The 21,679-nt window shown below is 44.5% G+C and overlaps 1 protein-coding gene across 4 annotated transcripts in view; it reads left to right on the forward strand.

Annotated features, from left to right (window-relative positions):
* Positions 1-4,334: 4,334 nt before the first annotated feature.
* Positions 4,335-21,679, forward strand: part of psma4 (proteasome 20S subunit alpha 4) — a 40,872-nt gene continuing 23,527 nt past the window's right edge. Inside the window, exons 1-5 of one of the 4 annotated variants that reach the window (XM_082957138.1) lie at positions 4,335-4,356; positions 13,540-13,564; positions 13,693-13,735; positions 17,142-17,304; positions 17,433-17,510. In XM_082957138.1, coding sequence (XP_082813264.1) covers positions 13,562-13,564; positions 13,693-13,735; positions 17,142-17,304; positions 17,433-17,510 — 287 coding nt within the window. In that variant the 5' untranslated portion in view covers positions 4,335-4,356; positions 13,540-13,561. Of the gene's footprint in view, positions 4,357-12,809; positions 12,944-13,539; positions 13,565-13,692; positions 13,736-17,141; positions 17,305-17,432; positions 17,511-21,679 lie in introns of those variants that run through there. The other 3 variants (XM_014124037.3, XM_045688049.2, XM_014124040.2) reach the window with 3 other exon arrangements.

Here is a 21,679-nt window from a genome sequence, read left to right on the forward strand (position 1 = left end):
AGCTACCTGAGTTACACCAGGAACGCACAATCCCTCCATCAATGCTCAGACTATCCGCAATAGGCTGAGAGAGGCTGGACTGAGGGCTTGTAGGCCTGTTGTAAGGCAGGTCCTCACCAGACATCACCAGCAGCAACCGTTGCCTATGGGCACAAACCCACCGTCGCTGGACCAGACAGGACTGGCATAAAGTGCTCTTCACTGAAGAGTCACGGTTTTGTCTCACCAGGGGTGAAGGTTGGATTTGCATTTATTGTCGAAGGATTGAGCGTTACACCGAGGCCTGTACTCTGGAGCAGGATTGAGGTGGAGGGTCCGTCATGGCCGGGGGCGGTGTGTCACAGCATCATCGGACTGTGCCTGCAATGACAACAAGCTATCTCAACGCTGTGCGTTACAGGGAAGACATCCTCCTTCCTCATGTGGTACCCTTCCTGCAGGCTCATCCTGACATGACCCTCCAGCATGACAATATCTCCAGCCATACTGGTAGTTCTGTGCATGATTTCCTGCAAGACAGGAATGTCAGTGTTCTGCCATGGCCAGTGAAGAGCCCGGATCGCAATCCCATTGAGCACGTATTGATCCTATTGGATTGGTGGGTGAGGGCTAGGGCCATTCCCCTCAAATGTCCGGGAACTTATATATACACAGTTGAAGTCGGAAGTTTACATACACTTAGGTTGGAATCATTAAAACTGTTTTTTCAACCACCACACATTTCTTGTTAACAAACTATATCGTTTTGGTATGTCGGTTATGACATCTACTTGGTGCATGACAAAAGTCATTTTTCCAACAATTGTTTACAGACAGGTTATTTCACTTATAATTCACTGTCACAATTCCAGTGGGTCAGAAGTTTACATACACTAAGTTGACTGTGCCTTAAAGCAGCTTGAAAATTCCAGCAAATGATGTCATGGCTTTAGAAGCTTCTGATTGGCAATTAGCCTTACTTTGAGTCAATTGGAGGTGTACCTGTGGATGTATTTCAAGGCTTACCTTCAAACTCAGTGCCTCTTTGCTTGACATCATGGGAAAATCAAAAGAAATCAGCCTCAGAAAATAAATTGTAGACCTCCACAAGTCTGGTTCATCCTTGGGAGCAATTTCCAAATGCCTGAAGGTACCACGTTCATCTGTACAAACAATAGTATGCAAGTATAAACACCATGGGACCACGCAGCCGTCATACCGCTCAGGAAGGAGATGTGTTCTGTCTCCTAGAGATGAACGTACTTTGTTGCGAAAAGTGCAAATCAATCCCAGAACAACAGCAAAGGACCTTGTGAAGATGCTGGAGGAAACAGGTACAAAGGTATCTATATCCACAGTAAAACGAGTCCTATATCGACATAACCTGAAAGGCTGCTCAGCAAGGAAGAAGCCATTGCTCCAAAACCGACATAAAAAAGCCAGACTACGGTTTGCAACTGCACATGGGGACAAAGATCGTACTTTTTGGAGAAATGTCCTCTGGTCTGATGAAACATAAATAGAACTGTTTGGCCATAATGATGACCATCGTTATGTTTGGAGGAAGAAGAGGGAAGCTTGCAAGCCGAAGAACACCATCCCAACCGTGAAGCACGGGGGTGGCAGCATCATGTTGTGGGGGTGCTTTGCTGCAGGAGGGACTGGTGCACTTCACAAAACAAATGGCATCATGAGGCAGGAAAATTATGTGGATATATTGAAGCAACATCTCAAGACATCGGTCAGTAAGTTAAAGCTTGGTCGCAAATGGGTCTTCCAAATTGACAATGACCCCAAGCATACTTCCAAAGTTGTGGCAAAATGGCTTAAGTACAACAAAGTCAAGGTATTGGAGTGGCCATCACAAAGCCCTGACCTCAATCCTATAGAAAATGTGCGCAGAACTGAAAAGGTGTGTGCGAGCAAGGAGGCCTACAAACCTGACTCGGTTACACCAGCTCTGTCAGGAGGAATGGGCCAAAATTCACCCAACTTATTGTGGGAAGCTTGTGGAAGGCTACCGGAAATGTTTTACCCAAGTTAAACAATTTAAAGGCAATGCCACCAAATGCTAATTGAGCGTATGTAAACTTCTGACCCACTGGGAATGTGATGAAAGAAATAAAAGCTGAAATAATTTATTCTCTTTACTATTATTCTGACATTTTACATTTTTATTTTAGCTTTTATTTCTTTCATCACATTCCCAGTTGGTCAGAAGTTTACATACACTCAATTAGTATTTGGTAGCATTGCTTTTAAAGAGTCCAAGGCTGGGCTTGGTCCCCAGCGGGTGGGCCTGGCTCCCAAGCAGTGGTGGAAAAATCCCAATTGTCATACTTGAGTCAAAATAAAAAATTACTCAGGTGAAAGTCATAGTCTAAAAAAAAGTCTAAAAATATTTGGTTTTAAATATACATAAGTATAAATAGTAAATGTAATTGCAAAAACATACTTAAGTATCAAAAGTAAAAGTATGAATAATTTAAAATCCCTTTTATTAAGCAAACCAGACAGATATCCAGGGTCACACTCAGACATCATTTACAAACTAAGCATTTGTGTTTTTTGAGTACACCAGATCAGAGGCAGTACGGATGACCAGGTGGGTTCTTGATAAGTGTGAATTTTCTGTCATGCTAAGCATTCAAAATATGAGTACTTTTCATTGTCAGGGAAAATGTATGGAGAAAAAAAGTACATTATTTTCTTAAAATTAAATATTTAAAATGCAATGCTACCATTTTTCCATAAGTACTTTATACCACTGCTCCCAAGTGGGTAGGCCTATGCCCTCCCAGGTCCACCTATCGCTCTGCCCCTGCCCAGTCATGTGACATCCATAGATAAGGGCCTGAATTTATTTGACTGATTTCCTTATATGAACTGTAACTCAGTAAAATCGTTGAAATTGTTGCATGTTGCGTTGATATTTTTGTTCAGTATAAATATTACCTAGATTTTAGGCCATTCATTAGCTAAATATTAGGGCCATAGGCAAAATATTTACCTGGCAAAGTGCAAGAAATATAGGTAACCAGATTATAAAATGGCAGATCTGTAGTGTGTTCCTCCAGGCTTTGCTCAGTGGTGCCCGGGCACACACAGCTCCACTATGAATGAAATCAAATCACATTTTTGTTGTCACATGCTTCATAAACAACAGGTGTAGACTAACAGTGAAATGCTTACTTACGAGCCCTTCTCAACAATGCTGGATACAGTAAGAAATAAATTATAATAGAAAAAAAAAAAGTAACATGAGGAATAAATACACAATGAGCAATGATAGCTTGGCTATATACATGGGGTACCAGTACAGACTTTGTGTGCAGGGGTATGAGGAAATTGAGGTAGATATGTACATATAGGTATTAGGTTGGGGTAAAGTGACGAGACAACCGGATGGGCCTAGGACAAGAAAAGTATTATACCTGGGCTACAACAACACAGTGCAATGAGGAATGTATTATTGATACCAAGTGACTACACATTTGTCTATAGGGTGTAAACTGCAGTGATGTAGGCTAATTTGAATATCCACTCACATTTCCTGTTTTGTTTCATGCTGAAATCACTACATAGGCCAACAGCCTGATTATGCAACCATTTGGATCAGTTTGGGTCTATTCTCAATAGTTTAGAAGGTCCAAAAAGCTACATTAGCAGGCCACTCATATGGTGTAGGCCTATTTTGTCAGGATATAGCCCGGCGTTAAGATAGGTCTACTGTAGGAAAATATTAGCTTTTCCCTTCCATCTCCCAGCTTGTTACACCTCGATCATACATACAGTTTCATTGTGCAAAATGTTACGCAACATCATCTGGATGTGTGTGCAGCAAAAGTTAAACATTCACCTTCTACCTTTTCTGTCAAGCCGTCTACGGATACAATTTGATGCATAACTTTGATAAATCCAACATATGCACCACCAGTGGAGACTGCTGAGGGGAGGACGGCTCATAATAATGGCCGTAATGGAGTAAATGGAATGGCATGTGTTTGAAGTATTTGATACCACTCCACCTATTTCGCTCCAGCCATTACCACGAGCCCATCCTCCCCAATTAAGGTGCCACCAACCTCCTGTGTACATCACACTGAACGCACTGCAAGGCAAACGCAGCATTCCATTGGAAATGAATGTACTTCTGGTGTACCAAAACGCAAGAACACTGTCGGTGTGAAGGCGTTAATGCTGTAGCTTATTTTATTCAGAAAGCAAGAGCAAGTGTGCATCTCTCCTCCAGTGGGCTATTAGTAGGCTACAGAAAATAAGTCGAAATAAGTATCCAACAAGTTTTTGTAGTCTGGCTTTTCCTGGGATGGACTCGACAAGATGTATAAGGAATAGCCGTGGCAGCTGAGAGGCCAGGTGAGTAATTGTGCAACAGAGCAATGAAGACAGACAGGCTTGAGATGTAGTCTATTTCCTAAATTGGAAGCGTATGCATATTAGCCCACAATTCATAAACTCAATGTTAGGCTTAATACTGCAGTGAATATATCCAGTCAATTTACACAGTGAAATATATATATTTTTTATTAGATAATGAAATCATAGGTAGCTTACACTATGAGCGCTCCCTCCCAGTCCTCGGGTATGCAGCTCGAAAATCTACCATATTGTTTCAGTTTTTTAGGGACAATAATTGTATTATACATAGGCTACAACAACACAACGCAATGAAGAATTGTATTATCGTTTTCGAGTACAAAACTCTAGTATAGGCTGTAAACTGCAGTGAATAGCCTATGTAATTTGAATAACCGCTCTAAAGCCTGGCGTTTAGAATGCATATTCATCATTTCAAAATAACTGCATCTAGTCTGCCTGCCTGATTGTGCAACCATTTGGATCAGTTACGTTTTTTAAATTTTCTTGGCAGTTTAGCCTACAAGGTGCAAACACATTAGCAGGAGAGTCATATGGTGTATTTTGTCATGATGTACCGGCTAACAGAAACATGCTTATGCAGGGATTTCTGGTGGCGCTCACATGAATTATAATAATGCGTGAGCACAAAATAAGATGTATCCATAGTTTCCGCGTTTGGCTTCTGGGTTTTTAAAATGTTCTAAAATGAGGGGGATACTGAGAAGGAACTGCCAGATGCATCATAATAGCCCGGAAGTAAAGCTGCACTAGGAGCCACATTTTAAATGGAATAGATGGAATACATGGAGCAGGGTATAAACACTCGCATTAAAACACTATTTAAATGTATTTTTGGAAGGGATGTGGTCATCATTCAATTATTACATCAAATATATACATCTCATGGTAGTGGGCAGCTATTTTATATATTTTTTCACACGTCCATTATTTTTTGCATACGTCTTATAGCGACCCTATATTTTTGGCAGCCCTGGTGTGAATGTTGAGGAATGGAAGAGCAGACTGTCATATCACAGATAGAACAATGAGACAGATATTTCACTGGATGTAGGGCCCATACATGTGAAGCATCCAGTTGGAGTTTCCATTCACTACCAAATCTGGTGATGAGAGGAAGTCCCCATGGTTGACAGTGGGAGAAGATGGAGGGAGATGGGTTTTGGCCAACATTCTGCAGATTTTCTCATAGATGAAATATTTGATCTCCATACAGTTTTCTGTTTCCAAAACTAGAATCTGTTACAAACAGAGTGGACTGTGTTGTGTAGTGCAAAGACAAATTGAGCACACATGCACTTCAAAGAGTAGGTGAATAAATGCTTGAACACACCAATAGGATCTCACTAGCTCGTGCTTGGCTCTGCACACCTTGCTTGTTCTGCCCACTAAGATTAATTTACTCCCATTGGAAACGACACGACAAGATCTGGTCTATCTTGGGTTAGTTATACAAATCTTCGGTCATATAACCCTAAATATTTTTGATGTGCAGTTTTGGAATTACAATTTAAGAGGACTATAGTGCTTCTATAGCAAACAAATCTCAGATCTGTGCTGTTTGGGTGCAATGTTAGACTGCATATTGTTCTTAACTCTTCAGAGCTGTCACGACTTCCGCCGAAGTCGGTTCCTCTCCTTGTTCGGGCGGCGGTCGATGTCACCGGTCTTCTAGTCATCGCCGATCCACTTTTCATTTTCCATTGGTTTCGTCTTTCCCACACACCTGGTTTTCATTTCCCAATTACTGGTCATGTATTTAACCCTCTGTTTCCCCCGTGTCTTTGTGTGTGATTGTTTATTGTTCAGGTCGGTACGTTTCCGGCAGTTTTTTTTCCCGGGTGCTGTTTTCACCCGCGTTTTGTGGCAACCGTTATTGTTCGCACATTGGTATGTTTACTGTGTGCTATTTCTTAATTAAAATGCGTTGTTCACTCATCTTTGCTCTCCTGCGCCTGACTTCATGCACCAGCTGCACCCACCGCCTGACAGAATCACACACCAAGAAACGTCATGGAGTCAGCAGGAGCAGGTACCCCTGTTATTGGGGTCAAGGAGCGCGTCCAGGAGCAAGGGACGATGCTCCATCATCTCGGCGCCACCATGGACCGCGTCCTACAGACTATGGATCGCTGGGAGAGAAAGGGACGTCCTCCAGCGCCTCCGCCGGCTCAACCAAGGTCTCCACTACTCGCCCCTCTTTCACCCGGTCCCAGTGGGATTCGTCTTTCCCTCCCTAGGGAGTATGATGGGACGGCTGCACAATGTCAGGGCTTCCTATTACAGCTGGAGCTCTACCTAGCAACCGTCCACCCGGCACCTTCGGACCGAGAGAGGGTGTCCGCCCTCATCTCATGTTTCTCAGGGAGAGCCCTGGAGTGGTCGTCGACCACCCGCCTGAGGGTAGACTGGCGGGTGAAAGTTTCGTACATCTGAGGCAGGGGACGAGGAGCGCCCAGGAGTTCGCTCTGGACTTCCGGACCCTGGCCGCTGACGCGGGATGGAACGACACTATCGACGCGGGATGGAACGCCCTGATCGACCACTATCGTTGCAATTTGTGCGAGGACGTCCGTCGGGAGTTGGCCTGCAGGGACACCACCCTCACTTTCGACCAGCTGGTGGACCTGTCCATTCGGTTGGATAACCTGCTGGCTACCCGCGGACGTCCAGATCGGGGTCTGTCGGTTCCATCCCCCAGCACCACCGCTCCGACGCCCATGGAGCTGGGAGGTGCTGCGCTTAGGGAGACTGGAGGAGGTTCCGTTTCATGCACCATCTGTGGCCGCAGAGGGCACACTGCCGGTCGGTGCTGGGGAGGTTCCTCTGGGAGTCGAGCCAGCACTCTCGCGTCACCCCAGGTGAGCCGGCACCATGCTCACCCAGAGCTCTATGTTGCCCACATGTTTTTGAACATTACTTTTCCTGAGTTTTCCCCGCATTCATAGCATAAGGCGCTCGTCGATTCAGGCGCAGCTGGGAATTTCCTTGACAGATCATTTGCCCATAAATTAGGGATCCCCATTGCTCCTGTGGATATGCCCTTCCCAGTTCACACCCTAGACAGTCGACCATTAGGGTCCGGGTTGATTAGGTAGGTCACCGCGCTCCTGGGCATGGTGACGCAAGAGGCTCGTAAGGAGAGAATCAGTCTCTTCCTTTTTGATTCTCCTGCGTTTCCCTTTGTGCTAGGCCTACCCTGGTTAGTCTGTCATGATCCCACTGTTTCGTGGCAACGGAGGGCTCTCACGGGGTGGTCATGAGAGTGCTCAGGGAGGTGTTTAGGGGTTTCCGTTGGTGCTACTACGGTGGAAAGTCCAGACCAGGTCTCCACCATGCACATTCCTCCTGAATATGCCGAAGAAGGCAACTCAATTACCACCCCATTGACAGGGGGATTATGCAATAAATCTCCTGGTAGACGCCGCACTTCCCAGGAGTCACGTGTATCCCCTGTCACAAGCGGAGACGGCGGCTATGGTGACATATGTCTCCGAATCTCTGTGTCAGGAGTACATTCGATCTTCCACTTCACCCGCCTCCTTTTTCTGAAGAAGAAGGAGGGAGGTCTGCACCCGTGTATTGACTATCGAGATCTAAATCAAATCACGGTGAGGTACAGTTACCCGCTACCTCTCATCGCCACCGCGATTGAGTCAATGCACGGGGCGCGCTTCTTCTAGATCTCAGGAGCGCGTACAACCTGGTGCGTATCCAGGAGGGAGACGAGTGGAAGACGGCATTCAGTACCATCTCAGGGCATTATGAGTACCTCGTCATGCCGTATGGGTTGATGAATGCTCCATCAGTTTTCCAAGCCTTTGTAGACGAGATTTTCAGGGACCTGCACGGGCAGGGTGTATATTGATGACATTCTGATATACTCCGCTGCACGTGCTGAGCATGTGTCCCTGGTGCGCAGGGTGCTTGGACGATTGTTGGAGCATGACCTGTACGTCAAGGCTGAGAAATGCCTGTTCTTCCAGCAAGCTGTCTCCTTCCTAGGGTACAGCATTTCCACCTCAGGGGTGGAGATGGAGAGTGACCGCATTTCAGCCGTGCGTATTTGGCTGACTCACACCACGGTAAAGGAGGTGCAGTAATTATTAGGGTTTGCCAATTACTACCGGCGGTTTATCCGGGGTTTTGGCCAGGTGGCGGCTCCCATTACCTCACTGCTGAAGGGGGTCCTGTACGTTTGCAGTGGTCGGCTGAGGTGGACAGGCCTTTTGGTCACCTAAGGGCTCTGTTTACCTCGGTTCCTGTGCTGGCCCATCCGGATCCTTCTTTGGCGTTCATAGTGGAGGTGGACGCGTCCGAGGCTGGGATAGGAGCCGTGCTCTCTCAGCGCTCGGGCACGCCACCAAAGCTCCGCCTCTCGAAGAAACTCAGCCCGGCGGAGCGGAACTATGATGTGGGGGACCGGGAGTTGTTGGCTGTGGTGAAAGCTTTGAAGGCGTGGAGACATTGGCTTGAGGGGGCTAAACACCCTTTTCTCATCTGGACTGACCACCGCAACCTGGAGTACATCCGGGCAGCGAGGAGACTGACTCCTCGTCAGGCAAGGTGGGCCATGTTTTTTACCCGTTTTGTGTTTACCCTGTCCTACAGACCAGGTTCCCAAAATGTGAAGGCAGATCCACCAGCTACAACCACCGCCTGACAAGATCGCACTGATGCACAAGTGATAGGCCTACATTGTATATCATGCTGACCACACCGTCTGCGTTGCGTGTGTGAGCGTTGAAAAATAAATGTACACATACATGTTATTCAATCATTTCATCCAAAGCTTGCACGTCAATGAGCGTCTGCGTGGCCAGGTGCTAAAATAGAATTTGGCTCTATTTTTGACGCTTGACATGCTGCAAGTCCAGCCTCTCTAATTTCCTCATTGGTTTTTAGGAGCATATACCCATGTGGGTGATTTGAAAGATGACTGAGGTCCACACTCCAGTCAAAATTGTTTGCCAACCGCCATATAAAGGCCATAGAAGAAGACTAAACTAACTAGGTTTCTCCTTTTATCTGTGGATTCATTGTTGGAGTAGAGAACACATGATTTTGTGTGACTCAAAATAGGTAAAAATTCTACAAAGATCCATAAAAAAAGGACCTTGTACATTTCAGGTTAAATAACAACCCAATGTTTATGTCCCTGGACAAATAAGCTAGCAATGGCCAGCTAGATAGGTAAATATCCATTCATGTTTCATGTGTTTCGACCTGTCCCCAAATTAATATAGTTGGTTCAGAGTTTGTTTGGATATTTCAACCTACGGGTCCTGATCACATCTGGTGTGGATGGACAAAATCAACATGCACGGTCTAGTCAGCACGACTCGGTGAACATAAGATATTACCGTTTTTAATGTCCATTGGTAGGATATTCGTGATCGTAACTCGTCTATTTTGTTATCCATTGATTGTACGTTGGCTAATAGGACCGATGGTAAAGGCAGATTACCCACTCGCCGTCAGATCCTTACAAGGCACCCCGACCTACGTCCCCGAAAACTCTGTTTCTCCTGCGAATGACCGGTTGGCCTTGTCGGGTGTCAGACGTAAATCCTTCGCATCCGACTCGTTAAAGTAAAAATCTTTGTCCAGTACGAGGTGACTAATCGCTGTCCTGATATCCAAAAGCTATTTTCGATCATAAGAGACAGTGGCAGAAACATCATGTACAAATAATGTGAAAAAACACACACAATAGCACAATTGGTTAAGAGCCCGTAAAACGGCAGCCATCTCCTCCGGCACCTATTATGGCCATTGCACTACTGACGTCACAAACTGCAGTAAGAAATCCATCGCCATCTGCGCCCATTCAACATAGCCTATGTTTACGTTTTTATTACTTCTAAATAAAATAACTTTTTGGGGTTCTCATACGCTTTCACTGATGTTTTGATTCTTGCTTTAACAGTCGCTAAGATTAGATTTGGTTGTGATATTTTCTAAATAACTATTTTGGATGCGGCAGTTGTTAGCTAGAATGCTACCTTGCATAACCTAGGACCTAGGTGCATTACTATCAAAGGTCATAGAGGGGGCAGAGGATACGGACTGTACCTCTCAAAGGACCAAAATAACAAGGGTTACATAAGCATAACTCAGGAAGTGTAGCGGAAATGTTGTTTCCTCAGATGGAGCTGTAAGTGTATATTTTCTAGTTGAAGGATTCTTTCTCGCTGATGAAAGATAAGGGCCATATGTTTCGAAAGCCGTGTCGCAAGCGATGATTATTGATGTTTCTAAACGTTAAAACATAGCATTGGGATTTTAGTTCACGAGTTAATCGGGAGCGTAGCCAGTGGTGTAAAGTACTTAAGTAAAAATACTTGAAAGTACTACTTAAGTCGTTTTTTTGGGGTATCTGTACTGTACTTTTCTATTTATATTTTTGACAACTTTTACTTCCCTACATTCTTAAAGAAAATTACGTACTTTTTACTCCATACATTTTCCCTGACAACCAACAGTACTCCTACATTTTGAATGCTTAGCAGGACAGGAAAATGGTACAATTCACATACTAAGAGAACATCCCTGGTCATCCCTACTGCATCTTATCTGGCAGACTCAGGAAACACAATTGGTTTGTTTGTAAATTATGTCTTAGTGTTGGAGCATGCCCCTGGCTATCTGTAAAAATAATAATAATTATGTCATCTAGTTTGCACAATATAAGGAATTTTAAATGGTTTATACTTTTGATACTTAAGTATATTTAAAATCAAATACTTTTAGACTTACTCGAGTAAAAGTAAAGATACCTTCATAGAAAAGTACTCAAGTAAAAGTGAGACATCCAATAAAATACTACTTAAGTATGACAATTGGCTAATGGCTGAAAACTGTAGGTAGAAGGCAGAATGCCCCTGAGATTGAGAGCTATGTTCAAAGCAAATATCTTGAAAATGTCATGTCCAGGGCCCAGTTTTCTATTTTCTTTTCTAAAGCTGTCTATCTGGATTTCGGATATTGGATGGGATTAAATGCATAGAAATAGAATGAATAGAATGAGAGTCCCCATTAAACTCAATTATTTGTATTTCTATGCATTTAATCCTATCCAATAGGTGAAATCTAGAAATACAGATAGATAATTTTTGAAAACTGGGCTCTGGGGTGCAAAACACGTGCCAAGTCCTCCACAACACTAGGTGGCATAGCCGAGGCAGTTGGATTTTGTATTATAATATATATTTTTTATTTCACCTTTATTTAACCAGTTAGGCCAGTTGAGAACAAGTTCTCAATTACAACTGCGACCTGGACAAGATAAAGCAAAGCAGTGCGACACAAACAACACAGTTACACATGGGATAAACAAACGTACAGTCAATAACACAATAGAAAAGTCTAAATACAGTGTGTGCAAATGAAGTAAGATTAGGGAGGTAAGGCAATAAATAGGCCATAGTGGCCGAAATAATTACAATTTAGCATTAACACTGGAGTGATAGATGTGCAGAAGATGAATGTGCAAGTAGAGATAATGGGGTGCAAAGGAGCAAAAATATTAAACAATATGGGGATGTTGGGTGGGCTATTTACAGATGGGCTGTGTACAGGTGCAATGATCAGTAAGCTGCTCTGACAGCTGATGCTTAAAGTTAGTGAGGGAGATATGTGTCTCCAGCTTCAGTGATAAAAAAATAAAATAATAATATTATTATTATTATTTTTTGCAATTCGTTCTAATCATTGGCAGCAGAGAACTGGAAGGGAAGGCGGCCAAAGGAGGAGTTGGCTTTGGGGGTGACCAGTGAAATATACCTGCAGGAGCGCGTGTTACGGGTGGGAGCTGCTATGGTGACCAGTGAGCTGAGATAAGGCGGGGCTTTACCCAGCAAAGACTTATAGATGACCTGAAGCCACTGGGTTTGGTGACGAATATGAAGCGAGGGCCAGCCAACGAGAGCATACAGGTCGCAGTGGTGGGTGGTATATGGGGCTTTGGTGACAAAATGGAGGGCACTGTGATAGACTACATCCAGTTTGCTGAGTAGAAAGTTGGAGGCTATTTTGTAAATGACATCGCCGAAGTCAAGGATCGGTAGGATAGTCAGTTTCACAAAGGTATGTTTGGCAGCATGAGTGAGGGATGCTTTGTTGCGAAATAGGAAACCAATTCTAGATTTAATTTTGGATTGGAGATGCTTAATGTGAGTCTGGAAGGAGAGTTTACAGTCTAACCAGACACCTAGGTATTTGTAGTTGTCCACATGTTCTAAGTCAGAACCATCCAGAGTAGTGATGCTAGACGGGCGGGCGGGATCTGTCTAAAGTCGGAGTGGCCGGTCTTTAAGATTGTTGAGTCAATGGGCGGGTAACAACACAACCAAATCACAGATAGAACAAGAAAGGAAAGGGAATTTTATGTACTTTGCCCGTGACTGGCTTCATACTCCAGTACAGTAGGTGGCGGTGTAAATTGGATGCGATCCTCCAACCTAATCCCGAAGAAGAAGTTGAAGGGGTAAAAAAAGTTGAACAAGGAAATATCTTTGACAGTCTTCTTTCACGCCGGCTACGTTAGGTTACAACGCAAGAGAAGGTGTATGACAATTTGCGTTGTATATTTCAGCTTTTAGTTATCCCTTTAAAAAAAAAAATGAAAACACGCTTGTTGCTTTGCACAGTAATGATATTGTAATTCATGTCATTAACTAGCTAGCCATTTCCTTTAACATCTATAATGGTGGATGGAGTGGGGAGCTAGTGAGCTAAAAGTTGCTGCTTCATGGTAGCTCGAGAGCTAACAGTTAGCTAGCAAGCATCCTAATTGATAGAGCTTGCGCTAGTAAAAAAGTTGTAACTTCTATTTCTGCCATAGTTAACTAGCTAGTAAACGTTAGCTTGCAATGAATCAAACCATATTGGTGTGTACATATGTTGTCCTTTATAGCGAATTATTTCCAATTCCTCCGGTACTACTGCACTTTCAGTTTCACTTTGCTGGCCTCCGTACTAGCGCAGGCAAACTAGCTAACGTTAGCCATAGCTATGACATGCAAGTGCTGTAGAACTAGAATACCGGTACTGATAAATATCAATCTGTGGCAGAATGAGTTGACTAAGTCTTTAGCAACTTGCTTATCACATAGTGGAGTTGATTAATTTATCTAAACATTATTTGTTTAACCTCCACAGCATTTTAAAGGAAACTACTAAGATGGTGAGTATCAAATCAACCTGAGATCTAAGTTTTTGTAATGGAGCCAAAGAAACTGATGGAAGCACAACAGCAATTTGTGATAGTTTGTAGTCTGCCCTATATAGTGTGATATTGTTGACCTTTTACAGTCTCGTCGATATGATTCAAGAACAACCATCTTCTCGCCTGAAGGTAAGATTGAGCCTCTCAATTTATAGGCAGTGAAGTTATTGACAACTGATGGACATTCATGTTGGAATACTTTTGAATGCATCCTTCATTTGCTCCTTGAAATAAGATGGATCAAATACAATTGGATAGGTGAAAGCTTATGATCCTACTGCGAAGGTTTACAAATCCAATAATGTCAGATTAGTTATTTCTAAATCTTGGGCCAGCCCGCTCATTAGGCAGGACTAGGCGGCCGCCAGGTGGCAGATTGACAAGGATGGTATTTTCTGAACTAAACTGATCAAGACGCACCTCTAACAGCACAAAATCTCACAATTCTACCCCAAAACAATGACAATTTGTCAGCCAGTGTCATGGGCTTTTTGGGTGAGCGTTGATGCCACCCTGTGATAAGCAGTGCCCACTTTGTCAAAGGCAGGGCCGAAAAATATTTATCTTGTCCATTCAAAGCACGCCTTTCCAGGCTGCTGTTGGAGAGACTCACCTCCACCAACATTCTGTCAAAAATAATCAAACGTAAATCATGTAGCAAATATAGCATATGGTAGAGTATGTGGTCTTCTCTGTAGCCTACAGGCTGGAGATAAATGTATGACAACGTAATGAGACAGAAACATTTTACCTCATGCAGGTTTCTCTGATCAAATAGCCTAACCTAAATGGTGCCCAATTTACCCCCCCCCCCCCCCCCCCCCCCCCCACAAAAAAAATGTGCTGACCTGTTGAACAACATATCCTAAAAACAGGACAGGCCAAAGTAAAATGTAGAATATGGAACGGACAATCGGGCTACTCACAACTGCTGTCCATGAGTTCCGTGGACAGCAGTTGTCATGATCAGTGATTTCAAGTTTTTAACTGTCAATCTTTTATGGGCTGATCATAGCGAAAAGAAAATACTTCTGCATTTCCCACTGTGTTAACATATTGCAAATAGGTTTAGGAGAACTCCTGATAAATTTGGGTATCTGATATTCAGAGCTTAAAGAGCCACGTCGATTAGTGACAGGAAAGAGGACTAATAAAGCCAATGCGATGGCCTGTTTTTTGAAGTGGTGGGCCTACCACATGGATGGGCTTTCATAAAATTCCGTTGCAGGCTGATATGTTAGGCTGACGCCAACATCTTTTTTGGGGTCCTGTCCGGACTGGCCGTCTTGTGTTTTACAAACATTAGACCTACCACATAGATGGGCGTTCCTAAAATTAAATTTCAGACGACACTGTAGGCTATACCTCAGTAATCACGGACCGCCGCAGACGTCTTTTGGACATTTTTTTTTTTGGTGCAGTTCGGACCGGCCTTGATTTCCATTTCCACGGACTTTGCTTTTTGGTCCGGACCAAATCCAAACCAATCATAGACGTCTAATGTTTGGTTCAGATTTTGTCCGGTCTGTACAGACCTTGATTTGGCCCAAACATGGATGTCTTTTAAATTATGTATTTTTACCATTCATATCATAACTTCAATGGCTGGTAAATAGGTCTCAGAACGGCCAGGACCGGCCCTGTCTAAAAGGAAAGGTGCATTTATAAACTCAGTAAAAAAAGAAACGTCAACTGCGTTTATTTTCATCAAACTTAACATGTGTAAATATTTGTCTGAGCATAACAAGATTCAACAACTGAGACATAAACTGAAGAAGTTCCACAGACATGTGACTAACAGAAATGTAATAATGTGTCCCTGAACAAAGGGTGAGGTCAAAATCAAAAGTAAGTCAGTATCTGGTGTGGCCACCAGCTGCATTAAGTACTGCAGTGCATCTCGTCCTAATGGACTTCACCAGATTTGCCAGTTCTTGCGGTGAGATGTTACCCCACTCTTCCACCAAGGCACCTGCAAGTTCCCAGACAAATGGCCCTAGCCCTCACCCTCCGATCCAACAGGTCCCAGACGTGCTCAATGGGATTGAGATCCGGGCTCTTTGCTGCCATGGCAGAACACTGACATTCCTTTCTTGCAGGAAATACCGCACAGAACAAGCAGTATGGCTGGTGGCATTGTCATGCTGGAGGGTCATGTCAGGATGAGCCTATAGGAAGGATACCACATGAGGGAGGAGGATGTCTTCCCTGTAATGCACAGCGTTGAGATTGCCTGCAATGACAACAAGCTCAGTCCGATGATACTGTGACACACTGCCCCAGACCATGACGGACCCTCCACCTCCAAATCAATCACGCTCCAGAGTACAAGCCTCGGTGTAGCGCTTATTCCTTTGACGATAAACGCGAATCTGACCATCACCCCTGGTGAGACTAAACCGCGACTCGTAATTGAAGAGTATTTTTGCCTGTCCTGTCTGGTCCAGCGACGGTGGGTTTGTGCCCATAGGCGACGTTGTTGCCGGTGATGTTACAATAGGCCTACAAGCCCTCAGTCCAGTCTCTCTCAACCTATTGCGGACAGTCTGAGCACTGATGGCGGGATTGTGTGTTCCTGGTGTAACTCGGGCAGTTGTTGTTGCCATCCTGTACCTGTCCCGCAGGTGTGATGTTCGAATGTACCGATCCTGTGCAGGTGTTGTTACACGTGGTCTGCCACTGCGAGGACGATCAGCTGTCCGTCCTGTCTCCCTTTAGCGCTGTCTTAGTTGTCTCACAGTACGGACATTGCAATTTATTGCCCTGGCTACATCTGCAGTCCTCATGCCTCCTTGCAGCATGCCTAAAGCACGTTCACGCAGATGAGCAGGGACCCTGGGCATCTTTCTTTTGGTGTTTTTCCAGAGTCAGTAGAAAGGCCTCTTTAGTGTCCTAAGTTTTCATAACTGTGACCTTAAATTGCCTACAGTCTGTAAGCTGTTAGTGTCTTAACGACTGTTCCACAGGTGCATGTTAATTAATTGTTTATGGTTCATTGAACAAGCATGGGAAACAGTGTTTAAAACCGTTACAATGAAGATCTGTGAAGTTATTTGGATTTTTACGAATTGTCTTTGAAAGACAGGGTCCTGAAAAAGGGACGTTTCTTTTTTTGCTGAGTTTAAATGTGCTGAGCCACAGGCAATTCCATGGTAACAGAGTTACGCAGTGACTCAGATTTTCACAGTAATGTATACCAAACAAAAACAATGATTTCACAGTTTAATAAACCATAGAGCTCTATGCACAAGGACTACTTTTAATAATTTCCACTGACAATTTTACAAAAACACATTTACAGGAACTGTGGAGATGCAGTATTTGGTAAAAATAAAAAAACTGAAGGAGGTTTTACCTTTGTTTCCAAACTTTGCATCTGCACAGTTATTCCTGGAAAGTTTCTTTTTATTATTTCTTACTGTGTAAATTGTTCAAAGTAGTCATTGTGCATGGAGTTATATGGTTTGTTAAACTTTGACATTCCGTTACCATGGAATTGCCCACACTTATTATTTTCCATCTCTGTCATTGGCAGGCCGCCTATACCAGGTAGAGTATGCCATGGAGGCCATTGGTCACGCTGGCACTTGTCTGGGGATTTTGGCCAATGACGGTGTGCTGCTGGCGGCTGAGAGGAGGAACATCCACAAACTATTGGACGAGGTGTTTTTCTCAGAAAAGATCTACAAGCTGAATGAGTAAGTTGCTGCATCCTTTGTGTTTATCTTCAGATAAAAGTCCAGATGCATCATCTAGTGGCAAGCAGAAGTGCCCTTCCATTGCCTCTACTGGCTTGTGTGACATTTCCTTTTGTCTTGCGTTGCAGGGATATGGCGTGTAGCGTGGCTGGAATCACATCAGATGCCAACGTACTGACCAATGAGCTGAGACTAATAGCACAGAGGTGAGCAGAGGACCACCTAAGAGATGAATAGAGGGTGGCGCTGGGTGGGCAGAGCAGCGTGTCAATTAAGCACTTATATACATTTGATTGATTGATTGATGCGCTTCATAGCTATGATGAAACATAATAATAAATTAGGAAAACATTTCGGAGAACCTTACCAATGACAAATGTCACTGTTCCATTTTACTGTCAGTGACATCTGAAATGCCTCTCTGTGTTCACTTCACACAAGGGTTTGCGCAAGGTGCTTAAAGTACTTGAATTTGGCACTCTGAAATTCAAGTACTGGAATACCTTGAAAATCAGACATTTTCGGAAGTTAGTACTTGAATTGAAATGAGAGAACAGAAAATGATCGAATATATTAATATGAAAAATGTATTGGTCTTAAATTAATTTCCTGGCAGACTGACAACTTTTATTTCATTGTGTGTTTTGTGTTCTGGTTGCCAAGCGAGCTCACTCATTCCACCCACACTGCCACTCAGCCAAGCAGGTACAGAACTGACTGATTAGGCGGTGGAAAACGTCACATCGATAGGTAAAATGACTGGCAAATGTAGATTAAATCCTGCCTTTTGTACGTATGAAACATTTCTGGGATCTTTTAAATCTGCTCATGAAACATGGGACCAGCACTTTACATTTTGCGTTTTATATTTTTGTTCAGTGTAGTTTACCCACTTACATTTCTTTTATATACCACTATCACTGGTCCCAACCAACCCACACCGTGTAAGGTGCAAGAAATGCGTCAGACTTTGACATTGCGAGCATGGGTGAATCGCCCCTGAAGGGGGAAAGACCCAATGCTGCATCCATCCTCCGTATGTGACTTTTTTTCTCTCCAGAGATTTTTTGCCTCTTTCAAGGGGTGCCCGTGATATTCCACTTTATCAAGCGTCAGCTCCTGCCATTCTGGTGGCCGTTCACCTGCCGTTTTCCTCACACAGCCCACCCGCCCTTCTCCTCACCGGTGACATTAAAGCTGCCAGTCGGAAGCAAGAGGCTTTTTCATAGCTATTAAGTAGTAGATTCCCAAATGCCCAATAATGTCTTCCGGCGCCGACAGAGATGGCCGCCTCGCTTCACATTCCTAGGAGACTATGCAGTATTTAGTTTTTTTATGTGTTATTTCTTACATTGTTACCCCAGGAAATCTTAGGTTTTATTACATAGAGTCGGGAGGAACTATTGGATATAAGAGCAACGTCAACTCGCCAACATTACGACCAGGAATACGACTTTCCCAAAGTGGATCCTCTGTTTGGACCACCACCCAGGACAATGGCTCGGATCCCAGCCGACGACCCAAAACAACGGCGCCGCAGAAGGGGCAGACGGAGCGGTCTTCTGGTCAGGCTCCATAGACGGGCACACCGCTCCTGAGCATACTACTCGCCAATGTCCAGTCTCTTGACAACAAGGTAGACAAAATCCGAGCAAGGGTTGCCTTCCAGAGAGACATCAGAGACTGTAACGTTCTTTGTTTCACGGAAATATGGCTCACTCGGGATACGTCATCAGTCGGTACAGCCACCTGGCTTCTTCACGCATCGCGCCTACAGAAACAAGCATCTCTCTGGTAAGAAGAAGGGCGGGGGTGTATGCCTTATGATTAACGAGACGTGGTGTGATCATAACATACCGGAACTCAAGTCCTTTTATTCACCTGACCTAGAATTCCTTACAATCAAATGCCAACCGCATTATCTTCCAAGAGAATTCTCTTCGATCATAATCACAGTCGTGTATATCCCCACCCCAAGCAGACACATCGACGGCCCTGAAATAACTTAATTTGACTCTTATGTAAAATTGGAAGCCACATATCCTGAGGCTGCATTTATTATAGCTGGAGATTTTAACAAGGCTAATCTGAAAACAAGGCTCCCTAAATTTGATCAGGATATCAAATACACGACCTGGGCTGGCAAAACCCTGGATCATTGTTGTTCTAACTTCCGCGACGCATATAAAGCCCTCCCCCGCCCTCCTTTCGGAAAATCTGACCACGACTCCATTTTGTTGCTCCCAGCCTATAGACAGAAAATAAAACAGGAAGCGCCCGTGCTCAGGTCTGTTCAACGCTGGTCCGACCAATCGGATAACACGCTTTAAGATTGCTTCGATCACGTGGATTGGGATATGTTCCGCATAGCATCGGACAATAGCATTGATGAATACGCTAATTCGGTGAGCGAGTTTATTAGCAAGTGCATCGGTGATGTTGTTCCCACAGCGTCTATTAAAACATTCCCCAACCAGAAACTGTGGATTAATGGCAGCATTCTCGCAAAACTGAAAGCGCGAACCACTGCTTTTAATCAGGGCAAGGTCACCGGAGACATGACCGAATACAAACAGTGTAGCTATTCCCTCCGCAAGGCAATCAAACAAGCTAGGCGTCAATATAGAGATAAAGTAGAGTCGCAATTCAACGGCTCAGACACGAGAGGTATGTGGCAGGGTCTACAGTCAATCACGGACTACAAAAGGAAACCAGCCCCGACGCGGACTACGATGTCTTGCTCCCAGACAAACTAAACAACTTCTTTGCTCGCTTTGAGGACAATACAGTGCCACTGACATGGCCTGCTACCAAAACCTGCAGGCTCTCCTTCACTGCAGCCAACGTGAGTAAAACATTTGAACGTGTTAACCCTCGCAAGGCTGCCGGCCCAGACGGCATCCCCAGCCGCGTCCTCAGAGCATGCACAGACCAGCTGGCTGATGTGTTTAGGGACATATTCAATCAATCCTTATCCCAGTCTGCTGTTCCCACATGCTTCAAGAGGGCCACCATTGTTCCTGTTCCCAAGAAAGCGAAGGTAACTGAGCTAAATGACTACCGCCCTGTAGCACTCACTTCCGTCATCATGAAGTGCTATGAGAGACTAGTCAAGGACCATATCACCTCCACCCTACCTGACACCCTAGACCCACTCCAATTTGCTTACCGCCCTAATAGGTCCACAGACAACGCAATCGCAATCACACTGCACACTGCCCTAACCCTTCTGGACACGAGGAATACCTATGTAAGAATGCTGTTCATCGACTACAGCTCAGCATTTAACACCATAGTACCCTCCAAACTCGTCATTAAGCTCGAGACCCTGGGTCTCGACCCCGCCCTGTGCAACTGGATCCTGGACTTCCTGACGTGCCGCCCCCAAGTGGTGAGGGTAGGTAACAACCTCTCCACCCCGCTGATCCTCAACACTGGGGCCCCAGAAGGGTGCGTTCTCAGCCCTCTCCTGTACTCCCTGTTCACCCATCACTGGGTGGCCATGCATGCCTCCAACTCAATCAAGTTTGCAGACGACACTACAGTGGTAGGCTTGATTACCAACGATGATGAGACGGCCTACACGGAGGAGGTGAGGGCCCTCGGTGTGTGTGGTGTCAGGAAAATAACCTCACACTCAATGTCAACAAAACAAAGGAGATGATCGTGGACTTCAGGAAACAGCAGAGGGAGCAGCCCTTATCCACATCGACGGGACAGTAATGAAGGTAGAAAGTTTTAAGTTCCTCGGCATATACATCACGGACAAACTGAACTGGTCCACCCACACAGACAGCGTGGTGAAGAAGGCGTAGCAGCGCCTCTTCAACCTCAGGAGGCTGAAGAAATTCGGCTTGTCACCAAAAACACTCTCAAACTTTTACAAATGCACAATCGAGAGCATCCTGTCGGGCTGTATCACCGGCTGGTACGGCAACTGCTCCGCCCATAACCGTAAGGCTCTCCAGAGGGTAGTGAGGTCTGCACAACGCATCACCAGGGGCAAACTACCTGCCTTCCAGGACACCTACAGCACCCGATGTCACAGGAAGGCCAAAAAGATCATCAAGGACAACAACCACCCGAGCCACTGCCTGTTCACCCCGCTATCATCCAGAAGGCGAAGTCAGTACAGGTGCATCAAAGTGGGGACCGAGAGAGAGAAGCTGTTTTTCAGTCTCAAGGCCATCAGACTGTTTAACAGCTATCACTAACATTGAGTGGCTGCTGCCAACATACGGACTCTAGCCACTTTAATAATGAAAAAAAATGGATGTGATACATTTATCACTAGCCACTTTAAACAATGCCACTTTATATAATGTTTACATACCCTACATTACTCATCTCATGTATATACTGTACACCATCTACT

This window comes from Salmo salar, chromosome 10 (genome assembly GCF_965601325.2).
Source record: "Salmo salar chromosome 10, fSalSal1, whole genome shotgun sequence".
NCBI lineage: Eukaryota > Metazoa > Chordata > Actinopteri > Salmoniformes > Salmonidae > Salmo > Salmo salar.